Source organism: Mustelus asterias, unplaced genomic scaffold (genome assembly GCF_964213995.1).
Source record: "Mustelus asterias unplaced genomic scaffold, sMusAst1.hap1.1 HAP1_SCAFFOLD_1150, whole genome shotgun sequence".
Lineage (NCBI taxonomy): Eukaryota > Metazoa > Chordata > Chondrichthyes > Carcharhiniformes > Triakidae > Mustelus > Mustelus asterias.
This window is the reverse complement of record NW_027591095.1, coordinates 2,968-17,500: the sequence shown is the minus strand read 5'-3', so window position 1 is coordinate 17,500 and position 14,533 is coordinate 2,968. Positions and strand designations below refer to the sequence as shown.

General features: G+C 50.4%; 1 protein-coding gene across 1 annotated transcript in view; it reads left to right on the top strand.

Moving 5' to 3' along the window:
- Window positions 1-527, top strand: part of LOC144487941 (uncharacterized) — a 1,653-nt gene extending 1,126 nt beyond the window's left edge. The window contains exon 1 of the mRNA XM_078205995.1: window positions 1-527. This exon is cut by the window's left edge and continues 1,126 nt beyond it. Coding sequence (XP_078062121.1) covers window positions 1-499 — 499 coding nt within the window. The 3' untranslated portion in view covers window positions 500-527.
- The last annotated feature ends 14,006 nt before the right edge of the window (window positions 528-14,533 follow it).

The following is a 14,533-nucleotide window of genomic DNA, read 5'->3' as shown; positions in this document are numbered from 1 at the left end:
TGCAAAGACCTTTGCCACATCCTCTAGCCTCACAGAACATCAGCACTTCCACTGTGGCCAGAAACCTTTCCCGTGCTCCATCTGTGGGAAGACCTTCACTAAATCCAGTAATCTCCTGAATCACTACCGCCTGCACACGGGTGAGAAACCTTTCCAGTGTACTGTGTGCGAGAAGAGCTTCACTGAGTCGTCATCGCTGTCCAAACACCAGCGCATTCACACTGGGGAGAAACCCTATCAGTGTTCATACTGCCAGAAGAGTTTCACTCAGTCCTTTTCACTCTCTGTCCACCTGCGCAGTCACACCGGAGAGAAACCCTTCAACTGTACATTGTGTGAGAAGAGCTTCACCCAGCTGTCTCACCTTTCAGTTCACCAGCGCATTCACACCCGGGAGAAACCCTATCGCTGCATGCTCTGTGACAAGAGCTATACCCATTCCTCTACGCTCCTGAAACACCAGCGTACTCACTCCGGAGGCACGGTCTCAGACGGTTAAGCACCACAAACACTTGCAGCTGGGGCTGGGAATAGAAATGTTTCCAATGGGAACTGGACAGTGTGGTGCTGAGCATGTGACTTATTATTATTTGAGGAGGTAGAGACTGGGATTTGCTGCTTTTTGCTGATGCGCAGTTCACTTTAGGTGTGTTCCTGCTCTTTAATTAAAGGAATCCTTTAATTTATTAGCACTGAGACACAGTATAAGAGCAGGGAGATTTTGCTGGAACTATATAAAAATTAGTTACTGGGCCCGATTATACCATCAAGTTGTGATGGTATAAGTCGGGCGTGAGGTGAGTTGCTCGATCTGCGCCCACCTCCGCGCCAATTTCCCTTTCACCAAGGCCCAAAAATGGCTGCGATCGGGACCAGGCCCAAAACAGGCACGACGGCCATTTAAATACATTTAAATTGACTTAATGGGCTGCACGTCCAAACTTACCGGCACTTCCCCCGTTTACCACCGTGTTTGCCCATCCAGAATCAGCGCGAAACAGACAGGCTCCATATAAGTCTGATTCGGGCGCTCCATCAGTGAGGGTTAGTGAGGAGGCAAGTGGCGTACGTCCAACAGCTCTGCCTGTGATCAGTGAGGGGGAAGGGGAGGTCCGCTGCCACTCTGCGTGTGATCAGTGAGGGGGAAGGGGGGTCTGCTGTCCCTCTGTCTGAGATCAGTGAGGGGGAAGGGGGGGTCCACTGTCCCTCTGCCTGAGATCAGTGAGGGGGAGGGGGGGTCCACTGTCCCTCTGTCTGTGATCAGTAAGGGGGGGGTCCGCTGTCCCTCTGTCTGAGATCAGTGAGGGGGAAGGGGGGGTCCGCTGCCACTCTGCGTGTGATCAGTGGGGGGAAGGGAGGGTCCACTGTCCCTCTGTGATCAGTGAGGGGGGGGCACTGCCACTCTGCCTGAGATCAGTGAGGGGGAAGGGGGGGTACGCTGCCACTCTGCCTGAGATCAGTGAGGGGGAAGGGGGGTCCGCTGCCACTCTGTCTGAGATCAGTGAGGGGGAAGGGGGGTCCGCTGCCACTCTGTCTGTGATCAGTGAGGGGGAAGGGGGGGTCTGCTGTCCCTCTGTCTGAGATCAGTGAGGGGGAAGGGGGGTCCGCTGCCACTCTGCGTGTGATCAGTGAGGGGGAAGGGGGTGGTCCGCTCTCCCTCTGTCTGAGATCAGTGAGGGGGAAGGGGGGGTCCACTGTCCCTCTGTCTGAGATCAGTGAGGGGGAAGTGGGGGTCCGCTGCCACTCTGCCTGTGATCAGTGAGGGGGAAGGGGGGGTCCTCTGCCACTCTGCCTGTGATCAGTGAGGGGGAAGTGGGGGTCCGCTGCCACTCTGCCTGTGATCAGTGAGGGGGAAGGGGGGGGGTCCGCTGCCACTCTGTCTGAGATCAGTGAGGGGGAAGGGGGGGTCCGCTGTCCCTCTGAGATCAGTGAGGGGGAAGGGGGGGTCTGCTGCCACTCTGTCTGAGATCAGTGAGGGGGAAGGGGGGGGGTCCACTGTCCCTCTGTCTGAGATCAGTGCGGGGGAAGGGCGGGTCCGCTGTCCCTCTGTCTGAGATCAGTGAGGGGGAAGGGGGGGTCCACTGTCCCTCTGTCTGAGATCAGTGAAGGGGAAGGGGGGGTCCGCTGCCACTCTGCGTGTGATCAGTTAGGGGGAAGGGGGCGTCCACTGTCCCTCTGTCTGAGATCAGTGAGGGGGAAGGGGGGGTCCGCTGTCCCTCTGTCTGAGATCAGTGAGGGGGAAGGGGGGGTCCGCTGCCACTCTGCCTGTGATCAGTGAGGGGGAAGGGGGGGTCCGCTGCCACTCTGCCTGTGATCAGTGAGGGGGAAGTGGGGGTCCGCTGCCACTCTGCCTGTGATCAGTGAGGGGGAAGGGGGGGGTCCGCTGCCACTCTGTCTGAGATCAGTGAGGGGGAAGGGGGGGTCCACTGTCCCTCTGTCTGAGATCAGTGAAGGGGAAGGGGGGGTCCGCTGCCATTCTGCATGTGATCAGTGAGGGGGAAGGGGGGGTCCACTGTCCCTCTGTCTGAGATCAGTGAGGGGGAAGGGGGGGTCCACTGTCCCTCTGCATGTGATCAGTGAGGGGGAAGGGGGGGTCCACTGTCCCTCTGCCTGAGATCAGTGAGGGGGAAGGGGGGGTCCGCTGTCCCTCTGTGATCAGTGAGGGGGAAGGGGGGGTCCACTGTCCCTCTGTCTGTGATCAGTGAGGGGGAAGGGGGGGTCCGCTGTCCCTCTGTCTGAGATCAGTGAGGGGGAAGGGGGGGGTCCGTTGTCCCTCTGTCTGAGATCAGTGAGGGGGAAGGGGGGGTCCACTGTCCCTCTGTCTGAGATCAGTGAGGGGGAAGGGGGGGGTCCACTGTCCCTCTGTGATCAGTGAGGGGGAAGGGGGGGTCCGCTGCCACTCTGCCTGTGATCAGTGAGGGGGAAGTGGGGGTCCGCTGCCACTCTGCCTGTGATCAGTGAGGGGGAAGGGGGGGGCCCGCTGCCACTCTGCCTGAGATCAGTGAGGGGGAAGGGGGGGTCCGCTGTCCCACTGTGATCAGTGATGGGGAAGGGGGGGTCCACTGTCTCTCTGTCTGTGATCAGTGAGGGGGAAGGGGGGGTCCGCTGTCCCTCTATCTGTGATCAGTGAGGGGGAAGGGGGGGTCCGCTGCCACTCTGCTTGAGATCAGTGAGGGGGAAGGGGTGTCCGCTGTCCTTCTGTGATCAGTGAGGGGGAAGGGGGGTCCGCTGCCACTCTGCCTGTGATCAGTGAGGGGGAAGGGGGGGCCCGCTGCCACTCTGCCTGAGATCAGTGAGGGGGAAGGGGGGGGTCCGCTGTCCCACTGTGATCAGTGATGGGGAAGGGGGGGTCCACTGTCTCTCTGTCTGTGATCAGTGAGGGGGAAGGGGGGTCCGCTGTCCCTCTATCTGTGATCAGTGAGGGGGAAGGGGGGGTCCGCTGCCACTCTGCTTGAGATCAGTGAGGGGGAAGGGGTGTCCGCTGTCCTTCTGTGATCAGTGAGGGGGAAGGGGGGTCCGCTGCCACTCTGCTTGAGATCAGTGAGGGGGAAGGGGGGTCCGCTGTCCCTCTGTGATCAGTGAGGGGGAAGGGGGGGTCCGCTGCCACTCTGCGTGTGATCAGTGAGGGGGAAGGGGGGTCCGCTGCCACTCTGCTTGAGATCAGTGCGGGGGAAGGGGGGTCCGCTGTCCCTCTGCCTGAGATCAGTGAGGGGGAATGGGTGGTCCGCTGCCACTCTGTCTGAGATCAGTGAGGGGGAAGGGGGGGGTCCGCTGCCACTCTGCGTGTGATCAGTGAGGGGGAAGGGGGGGTCCGCTGCCACTCTGCGTGTGATCAGTGAGGGGGAAGGGGGGGGTCCGCTGCCACTCTGCCTGAGATCAGTGAGGGGGAAGGGGGGGTCTCTGCTGCTACTCTGCGTGTGATCAGTGAGGGGGAAGGGGGGGTCCGCTGTCACTCTGCGTGTGATCAGTGAGGGGGAAGGGGGGGGTCCGCTGCCACTCTGCCTGAGATCAGTGAGGGGGAAGGGGGGGTCCGCTGTCCCTCTGTGATCAGTGAGGGGGAAGGGGGGGTCCGCTGCCACTGTGCGTGTGATCAGTGAGGGGGAAGGGGGGGGTCCGCTGCCACTCTGCCTGAGATCAGTGAGGGGGAAGGGGGGGCTCTGCTGCTACTCTGCCTGTGATCAGTGAGGGGGAAGGGGGGGGTCCGCTGTCCTTCTGAGATCAGTGAGGGGGAAGGGGGGGGTCCTCTGTCCCTCCGTGTGGACCGCGGCTCGTGTTACTTTCCCACCTTCCGTTTAACCCAAAACACAGGAACAGGAGGAGGCTATTCGGCCCGTCCAAGCTGCTTCGCCATTGAGTAGGATCACGATGGATTAAAGATTAAAACAACAGTAAATAGGGTCAAGGAGAGGAAGATACAAAAGCAAAATGCCTGGCTGTTTACTTAGTACACAGTATTCAGTACAAAATAGATGAGTTAACAGCACAAATTAAGGTTAATGGGTCCGATTGTAGCCATTATGGAGACGAGGTTTCAAGATTAAAGCTGGGAACTAAACATTCATGGGTATGTGACTTTTCACAAGGGCAGGCAGGAAGGAAAGCGGGCGGGGGGGTGGGGGGGGTAGTTTTATCAGTACGAGATTGAACAAGTACAATAGAAAGAGATGACCTTGGATTGGAAGATGTAGAATCCATATGGGTGGAGGTGAGAGATAAGATGGTAGATGCTGCTGGTAGGAGTAGTCTATAATAATAGCTATACTGCATGATATATCAGGAGGATATGAGCGCATGTAAAAAAGGCAGTACATTAATCGTTGGTGACTTTAATCTTCATTTGGATTGAGAAAATTAAATTGGCAGAGGTATCCATGAGGAAGAATTCATAGAACGTTTTTGGGACAATTTCCTAGAACAATAGGGGGCGGCACGGTAGCACAGTGGTTAGCACTGCTGCTTCACAGCTCCAGGGTCCTGGGTTTGGTTCCTGGCTCGGGTCACTGTCTGTGTGGAGTTTGCACATTCTCCTCGTGTCTGCGTGGGTTTCCTCCGGGTGCTCCGGTTTCCTCCCACAGTCCAGAGATGTGCGGGTTAGGTTGATTGGCCAGGTTAAAAATTGCCCCTTGGAGTCCTGAGATGCGTAGGTTAGAGGGATTAGTGGGTAAATATGTGGGGGTAGGGCCTGGGTGGGATTGTGGTCGGTGCAGACTCGATGGGCCGAATGGCCTCCTTCTGCACTGTAGGGTTTCTATGATGATTTCTATGATGATTTCTGAGATCAGTGAGGGGGAAGGGGGGGTCCGCTGTCCCTCTGTCCCTCTGAGATCAGTGAGGGGGAAGGGGGGGTCCGCTGTCCCTCTGTCCCTCTGAGATCAGTGAGAGGGAAGGGAGGATCCGCTGCCACTCGACCTGAGTAGGGGGGAGGGGCCCACAATCGGTCTGGGTGGCGGGGGAGTTGGGGGATAAGGGGGTCAGGAATGTTGTGGAGGGTGAGACAATGTGTGTGGGGGTCAGGGGGAGGCAGTATCCGGCCCAGGAGGGATGTGGCAGGGGAGCGTTATGCTATGATGTTTCTCTGCGCGTGCGCAGTTGGAGGTCTGATCGGAGCTGCAGGATTTCGGGCGCGTTAAGCCCCGCCCACAGGCCTGTGCAGCGCGATTCGGAATCACTGATATTTTTCAAGCAGAGTGCGTATGGGAGCGCCTGGGAACGGGTCTAAAAGTCGGATCTAAAACACTCCCAGTTTCAAATCCGCTCAGCACTTCGAATTAACATGGTAAAATAGGGCCCAGTGTGTGCAGTTCTGGTCACCTTATAACAGAAAGGATATAATTGCTTTAGAGAGGGTGCAGAGCAGATTTAGCACACTGCAAAATTGCAGCTCTGGGGAATGTTTGGAGAGGCTGGAGCTGTTCTCCTTGGAAAAGAAACTGAGGGGAGATTTCATTGAGATGTACAAAATGATTTGATTTATTGTCACATGCATTAGCATATAGTGAAAAGTATTGTTTCTTGCGCGCTATACAGACAAAGCATACCGTTCATAGAGAAGGAAAGGAGAGAGTGCAGAATGCAGTGTTACAGTCATAGCTAGGGTGTAGAGAAAGATCAACTTAATGCGAGGTAGGTCCATTCAAAAGTCTGACAGCGGCAGGGAAGAAGATGTTCTTGAGTCGATTGGTACGTGACCTCAGACTTTTGTACCCTTTTCCCAGATGATGAGGGGCCTGGGTAGAGTGGAACGGAAGGGCCGGTTTACTTTAGCAGAGAGGTTAGTGACTCGGGGAAATTAGTTCACCAGGAGGGTTGTGGGGCCTGGAACCACTGTCTGAAAGGGTTAATTTCTCAGCAGTGTTGCTTTGAACAATGAGCAGGAAAAAGACTAATATTGGGCTAATATTGGGATATAATATATATAATATAAAAGACTAATATTGGGCTAATATTGGGATATAATATATATAATATAAAAGACTAATATTGGGGGTTTCAGAGGTACCTCAGTGTGAATGCGGATGTTTTAACTTGAGGACGAATGAACTGCACTCCAAATCTGCAGGAGTTTGAAAGTGTTTGCTTCCAATGGAGAGTATTCTTGTTACAGTCAATGATGTGGAGCGCTGAAAAATGTTGACTCCCTTCTTTCCAACTCTCCTTCACTTTGACAAAAGGGTTTCTGTAATCAGGAGATTTCTGCTGCATTGGATAAACTTGTCTAGTTTCACCACTTCCTGTCAATCCGTCTTGTACTCAAACTAAATCTAAATGTCCCGAGAAAAATGTATGTTTTCTTTATGTGTTTTAATAACATAGTCGATTGGTGTTTTACAGTAGTTTGTATGCCTGTTATTACACACGGGTAGGCTGAATAATATCCATTCAGGATCGGTGTACTATGAGTGTGGAATCTGGAGCTGTACCAGGGACATAGTACTGCCAGCACATCCTTTCAGTAACTTCACGACATGCGTACGATACCTGATGGGGAGTACTGAGCCATTGCATTCGCATCCACAGCCTGGGATGGCTGAAGCTCTTAATGCCAAAAATAACGTAGATGTTGAAGGATTGTAATTGGTAATTGGAGGGATATTGGGCATTCTCCCAGTCAGATTTCAAGTGGAGAGCGATCGCCAGTGGGAGGAGACCTGACTTTATTCCATCGTTAATGGCGTCTAGCAACTGTGTGAGTGCAAATCCCAGCCAGACTATTCTGTGGCCCAGTTTGTCACACTTCAATTCACCCTCAAACCAGGAGAATAAGTGACTGACATTCGGTGTTATTTAATCTTTTGTCGCAATTGCTGTGTGTATAAACTGTTTGAGAGATACCATTGTTTAAGACAGTGCTGTCAGATGAACTGTATTTAGTTCTGATTTTGTTTTCTATAACCCTTCGAGTTATTTTCATGTCAGCAGACAAAGAAAATATGTCTGTCCTCCTTTCTGTTGTGACGGCTTATCAGTTTCCAGGTTTCAGCTTCCAGTGTCAGCAGGGCCCAGAAATGGTTACTTCTGACAACCTGTTGGTGCTATTTTTAAAAGAAATCAGAGTATTAATCTTGGTGCAGACATAATCACATTTACAAGAACTACCTGAAGGTGTGGCACATCATAGACTTTTAGAGACTTTACTGAGGGTCTTTATTGTTGTTGCGTTGATGACTAAGTGGGAAGGAGTGATGATGCCTGTCCTGTAGCTCTCTCATTTGTTGTGTGTGTGGAATGGGAAAAGTGCATGAGTGGGTGGGAGCGGGGTTGGGTTGGGGGGGGGGGGGGGGGGTGCGGTGCGGTGCGGCACTGGTTGGGAGATGGTGTCAGGTCCAAAGGCAAGCCCCTTCTTTGGATGACCGTGGTAAGGACTGTATTGGAGAAAGCTGATGGCTTACTGTGAAACACGACGGGGAGGACGCTGGAAGATGGCTCAGGGCGAAAGGAAGAACATGATTATTGGTAAAATGGGTTACCTTCTACCCACCATGTGTTTGAATATTCTGCTGAGTGTGAGTGAGCTTTACCACAGATGATCATCTGGCTTTCGGAGGTTTTAAAACAAAATGATTGAAGTTTAATTCTTCAAAGCCGAAGAGACTTGGAGATTCAGCTACCACAAAGTGGTGCAGAAAATAATCCAGGCTGCTAATGGAATGCTGGCCTTAATATCGAGAAGACTGGAATGTAAGGACACAGAGTTTATGCTGCAGCCGTACCAAACCCTGCTTCGACCCCATTTGGAGCAGGTCTGGGCACCGCACCTTAGGAAGGATATATTGGCCTTGGGAGTGCAGTGTAGGTTTACAAGAGTGATACCAGGATTTCAGGGGTTTAATTCTACTAATTAGTCCTGTTCTCTAGAATTTAGAAGGTTCAGGGGGATCTGATCAAAGTATTCAAGATACTAACAGGAAAAGATAAACCTTTTCCACTGTTTGGAGATTCTAGAACGAGGGGGTTTGCTCTCGAAATGAGGACCAGACCGTTTAGGAGAGATGTTAGGAAGCACACATAGTACAAGTGTGGAAACCGCTTCCACAAACGGTCATTGATGCTAAATCAGTTGCTAATTTTAAGCAAAGGTCTTAAGGGATTTGGGCCAAAGGCGGGTATATGGAGTTAGGCCATGGATCAGCCATGATCTCACTGAATGGCGGAATGGACTCGGGCTGAATGGCCAAGTCCTGTTCCTCTGTCCTAAAGTGGAAAGTTAATTTCTTTTGAAGTGGTTTGGGTGTTGATTGGATTGTGAGAATGGATTACTCCCAGAGGAATTGATTTATCATATTTCATGTTAATTTAATTCAGTCTCCATTCCAAAGTTAATAAACTCGGCAAACCTTGTGCCAACAAGTGATTGAATGTTTCTGTGGCCAGTGACTGCTGGACATCAATCGGCAACACTTGGGAATGGGAAATACTAATAATAATTCCCGATCCCACCCGCACCTTTGAGAAGTTGGACATGTTCTCTAAATTGCTGTGAATATCAGAATTAAAATTGTTTGAAATGTGCAGATGGAAAGTTTGGCGGAATGATTTAACCAGATGATTATTTCTGTGGTTCAAATAGTCTGGATTGCAAACAGATTGCCACACACCCACCATGTCTCACTATCATAAAGCAAGCTTAAATAGCAACGCAGTCAAACAGCAGGGAACGCTGACTGGGAACATTGACACAGTGAACAACAAAGAACAGTACAGCACAGGAACAGGCCCTTCGGCCCTCCAAGCCCGTGCCGCTCCCTGGTCCAAACTAGACCATTCTTTTGTATCCCTCCATTCCCACTCCGTTCATATAGCTGTCTAGATAAGTCTTAAACGTTCCCAGTGTGTCCGCCTCCACCACCTTGTCCTGCAGTGCATTCCAGGCCCCCAGCACCCTCTGTGTAAAATATGTCTTTCTGATATCTGTGTTAAACCTCCCCCCCCCTTCACCTTGAACCTATGACCCCTCGTGAACGTCACCACCGACCTGGGGAAAAGCTTCCCACCGTTCACCCTATCTATGCCTTTCATAATTTTATACACCTCTATTAAGTCTCCCCTCATCCTCCGTCTTTCCAGGGAGAACAACCCCAGTTTACCCAATCTCTCCTCATAACTAAGCCCCTCCATACCAGGCAACATCCTGGTAAACCTCCTCTGTACTCTCTCCAAAGCCTCCACGTCCTTCTGGTAGTGTGGCGACCAGAACTGGACGCAGTATTCCAAATGCGGCCGAACCAACGTTCTATACATCTGCAACATCAGACCCCAACTTTTATACTCTATGCCCCGTCCTATAAAGGCAAGCATGCCATATGCCTTCTTCACCACCTTCTCCACCTGTGACGTCACCTTCAAGGATCTGTAGACTTGAACACTCAGGTCCCTCTGCGTATCTACACCCTTTATGGTTCTGCCATTTATCGTATAGCTCCTCCCTACATTATTTCTACCAAAATGCATCACTTCTCATTTATCAGGATTGAACTCCATCTGCCATTTCTTTGCCCAAATTTCCAGCCTATCTATATCCTTCTGTAGCTTCTGACAATGCTCCTCACTATCTGCAAGTCCTGCCAATTTTGTGTCGTCCGCAAACTTACTGATCACCCCAGTTACACCTTCTTCCAGTGGTTAGCACTGCTGCCTCTCAGCGCCAGGGACCCGGGTTCAATTACTGGTTTGGGTCACTGTCTGTGTGGAGTCTGCACGTTCTCCCCGTGTCTGTGTGGGTTTCCTCCCATACTCCAAAGATGCACGGGTTAGGTGGTTTGGCCATGCTAAATTGACCCTAGTGTCAGGGAGATTAGCAGGGTAAATATGTAAGACATAGGAGCAGAATTAGACCACTCAGCCCATCGAATCTGCTCCACCATTCAATCATGGCTGATATTTTTCTCATCTCTATTCTCCTGTCTTTTCCCCATAACCCCTGATCCCCTGATTAATCAAGAACCTATCTATCTTTGTCTTAAAGACACTCAATGACCCGGCCTCCACAGCCTTCTGCAGCAAAGAGTTCCACAGATTCACCACTCTCTGGCTGAAGAAATTCCTCCTCCTCTCTTTTAAAGGATTACCCCTTTAGCCTGAGGTTGTGCCCTCTGGTTCTAGTTTTTCCTACTAGTGGAAACATCCTCTCCACATCCACTCTATCCAGTATCTCGCAGTATCCTGTAAGTTTCAATAAGATCCCCCCTCATCCTTCTGAACTCCAACGAGTACAGACCCAGAGTTCTCAACCGTTCCTCATACGACAAGCTCTTCATTCCAGGGATCATTCTTGTGAACCTCCTCTGGACCCTTTCCAAGGCCAGAACATCCTTCCTTAGATCCAGGGACCCACAACTGCTCACAATACTGTAAATGGGGTCTGACCAGAGCCTTATACAGCCTCAGAAGTACATCCCTGCTCTTGTATTCTAGCCCTTTCGACATGAATGCTAACATTGCATTTGTCTTCCTAACTGCCGACTGAACCTGCACATTAACCTTAAGAGAATCTTGAACAATGACTCCCAAGTTCCTTTGTGTTTCTGATTTCCTAAGCATTTTCCCATTTGGAAAATAGTCTATGCCTCCATTCCTCCTTCCAAAGTGCATAACCTCACACTTTTCCACGTTGTATTCCATCTGCCATTTCTTTGCCCACTCTCCTAGCCTATCCAAGTCCTTCTGCAGCCCCCCTGCTTCCTCAATACTACCTGTCCCTCTACATATATTTGTATCATCTGCAAACTTAGCAAAAGTGCTTCAGTTCCTTCTTCCAAATCGTTAATGTATATTGTGAAAAGTTGTGGTCCCAGCACTGACCCCTGAGGCACACCACTAGTCACCGGCTGCCATCCTGAAAAAGACCCCTTTATCCCCACTCTCTGCCTTCTGCCAGTCAGCCAATCCTCTATCCATACCAGGATCTTACCATTAACACCATGGGCTATTAACTTATTTAACAGTCTCCTATGCGCCACCTTGTCAAAGGCCTTTTGGAAATCTAAATAAATTACATCCACTGGTTCTCCTTTATCTAACTTCCTTGTTACCTCCTCAAAGAACTCTAACAGATTTGTCAGACATGACCTCCCCTTGATAAAGCCGTGCTGACTCAGTCCTATTTTATCATGCACTTCCAAGTACTCCGCAATCTCATCTTTCATAATGGACTCTAAAATCTTGGCAATTTCCAAAGTCAAGCTAACAGGCCTATAATTTCCCATCTGCTGCCTCCCTCCCTTCTTAAACAGCGGTGTTACATTAGCTACTTTCCAGTCTTTTGGTACCCTCCCTGTCTCCAGTGATTGCTGAAAGATCACCACCAACGTCTCCACAATATATTTAGAACCCTGGGGTGTAGTCCATCCGGTCCAGGTGATTTATCCACCTTCAGACCTTTCAATTTCCCCAGAGCCTTCTCCTTAGTGATGGGCAGTACACTCAGCTGTGCCCCCGGACTCTACTGGAGCTCTGGCATCCCACTGGTGTCTTCCACCATGAAGACTGATGCAAAGTAACTGTTCAGTTCCTCTGCCATTGCTTTGTTTCCTATTATTCCTCATTTTCCAGTGGTCCAATGTCTATTTTTGCCTCTCTCCTACCCTTTATATATTGAAAAAAACTCTTTCTTCTTTTATAATACGAGCTAGCTTACACTCATATTTCATCTTACCCCTCAGTGCTTTTTTAGTTGTCCTCTGCTCACTTTTAAAGGCTTCCCAATCCTCTGCCTTCCCACTAATCCTCGCCACTTTGTATATTTTTTCTTTTGTTTTTATGCTGTCCTTGGGCTTCCCTCATCAGCCATGGATGCCTCGTCCTCCCCTCAGCATGTTTCCTCCTCCTTGGGATGAATTTCTGTTGTGCCTCCTGAATAACCCCCAAAAACTCCTGCCATTGCTGTTCCACTGTCTTCCCCGCGAGGCTCCCTTTCCAATCGACTCTGGCCAGCTCCTCGCACTTTTAGTTACCTTTACTTTTTCAAGGAAAAAATACTGGATGTCCTTGATAGGTATGTCCCTGTCAGGCAGGGAGGAAATGGCCGAGTGAGGGAACCATGGTTCACAAAAGAGGTGGAATGTCTTGTGAAAAGGAAGAGGGAAGCTTATGTAGGAATGAGGAAACAAGGTTCAGATGGCTCGATTGAGGGTTACAAGTTAGCAAGGAATGAGCTGAAAAAGGGGCTTAGGAGAGCGAGGAGGGGACATGAGAAGTCCTTGGCGGGTCGGATCAAGGAAACCCCAAGGCTTTTTACTCTTATGTGAGGAATAAAAGAATGACCAGGGTGAGGTTACGGCCGGTCAAGGACAGTAGTGGGAACTTGTGTATGGAGTCAGTAGAGATAGGCGAGGTGATGAATGCATACTTTTCTTCAGTGTTCACCAAGGAGAGGGGCCATGTTTTTGAGGAAGAGAAGGTGTTACAGGCTAATAGGCTGGAGGAAATAGATGTTCGGAGGGAGGATGTCCTGGCAGTTTTGAATAAACTGAAGGTCGATAAGTCCCCTGGGCCTGATGAAATGTATCCTAGGATTCTTTGGGAGGCAAGGGATGAGATTGCAGAGCCTTTGGCTTTGATCTTTGGGTCCTCACTGTCCACGGGGATGGTGCCAGAGGACTGGAGAATGGCAAATGTTGTTCCTCTGTTTAAGAAAGGGAATAGAAATGACCCTGGTAATTATAGGCCGGTTAGTCTTACTTCGGTGGTTGGTAAATTGATGGAAAAGGTCCTTAGAGATGGGATTTACGACCATTTAGAAAGATGCGGATTAATCCGGGATAGTCAGCACGGATTCATGAAGGGCAAGTCGTGCCTCACAAATTTGATAGAATTTTTTGAGGAGGTAACTAAGTGTGTTGATGAAGGTAAGGCAGTTGATGTCATATACATGGATTTTAGTAAGGCGTTTGATAAGGTCCCCCATGGTCGGCTTATGATGAAAGTGAGGAGGTGTGGGATAGAGGGAAAGTTGGCCGATTGGATAGGTAACTGGCTATCTGATCGAAGACAGAGGGTGGTGGTGGATGGAAAATTTTCAGACTGGAGGCAGGTTGCTAGCGGAGTGCCACAGGGATCAGTGCTTGGTCCTCTGCTCTTTGTGGTTTTTATGAATGACTTAGAGGAGGGGGCTGAAGGGTGGATCAGTAAATTTGCTGATGACACCAAGATTGGTGGAGTAGTGGATGAGGTGGAGGGCTGTTGTAGGCTGCAAAGAGACATAGATAGGATGCAAAGCTGGGCTGAAAAATGGCAAATGGAGTTTAACCCTGATAAATGTGAGGTGATTCATTTTGGTAGGACAAATTTAAATGTGGATTACAGGGTCAAAGGTAGGGTTCTGAAGACTGTGGAGGAACAAAGAGATCTTGGGGTTCATATCCACAGATCTCTAAAGGTTGCCACTCAAGTGGATAGAGCTGTGAAGAAGGCCGATAGTGTGTTAGCTTTTATTAACAGGGGGTTGGAGTTTAAGAGCCGTGGGGTTATGCTGCAACTGTACAAGACCTTGGTGAGACCACATTTGGAATATTGCGTGCAGTTCTGGTCACCTCACTATAAGAAGGATGTGGAAGCGCTGGAAAGAGTGCAGAGGAGATTTACCAGGATGCTGCCTGGTTTGGAGGGTAGGTCTTATGAGGAAAGGTTGAGGGAGCTGGGGCTGTTCTCTCTGGAGCGGAGGAGGCTGAGGGGAGACTTAATAGAGGTTTATAAAATGATGAAGGGGATAGATAGAGTGAACGTTCAAAGACTATTTCCTCGGGTGGATGGAGCTATTACAAGGGGGCATAACTATAGGGTTCGTGGTGGGAGATACAGGAAGGATATCAGAGGTAGGTTCTTTACGCAGAGAGTGGTTGGGGTGTGGAATGGACTGCCTGCAGTGATAGTGGAGTCAGACACTTTAGGAACATTTAAGTGGTTATTGGATAGGCACATGGAGCACACCAGGATGATAGGGAGTGGGATAGCTTGATCTTGGTTTCAGATAAAGCTCGGCACAACATTGTGGGCCGAAGGGCCTGTTCTGTGCTGTACTGTTCTATGTTCTATTTAA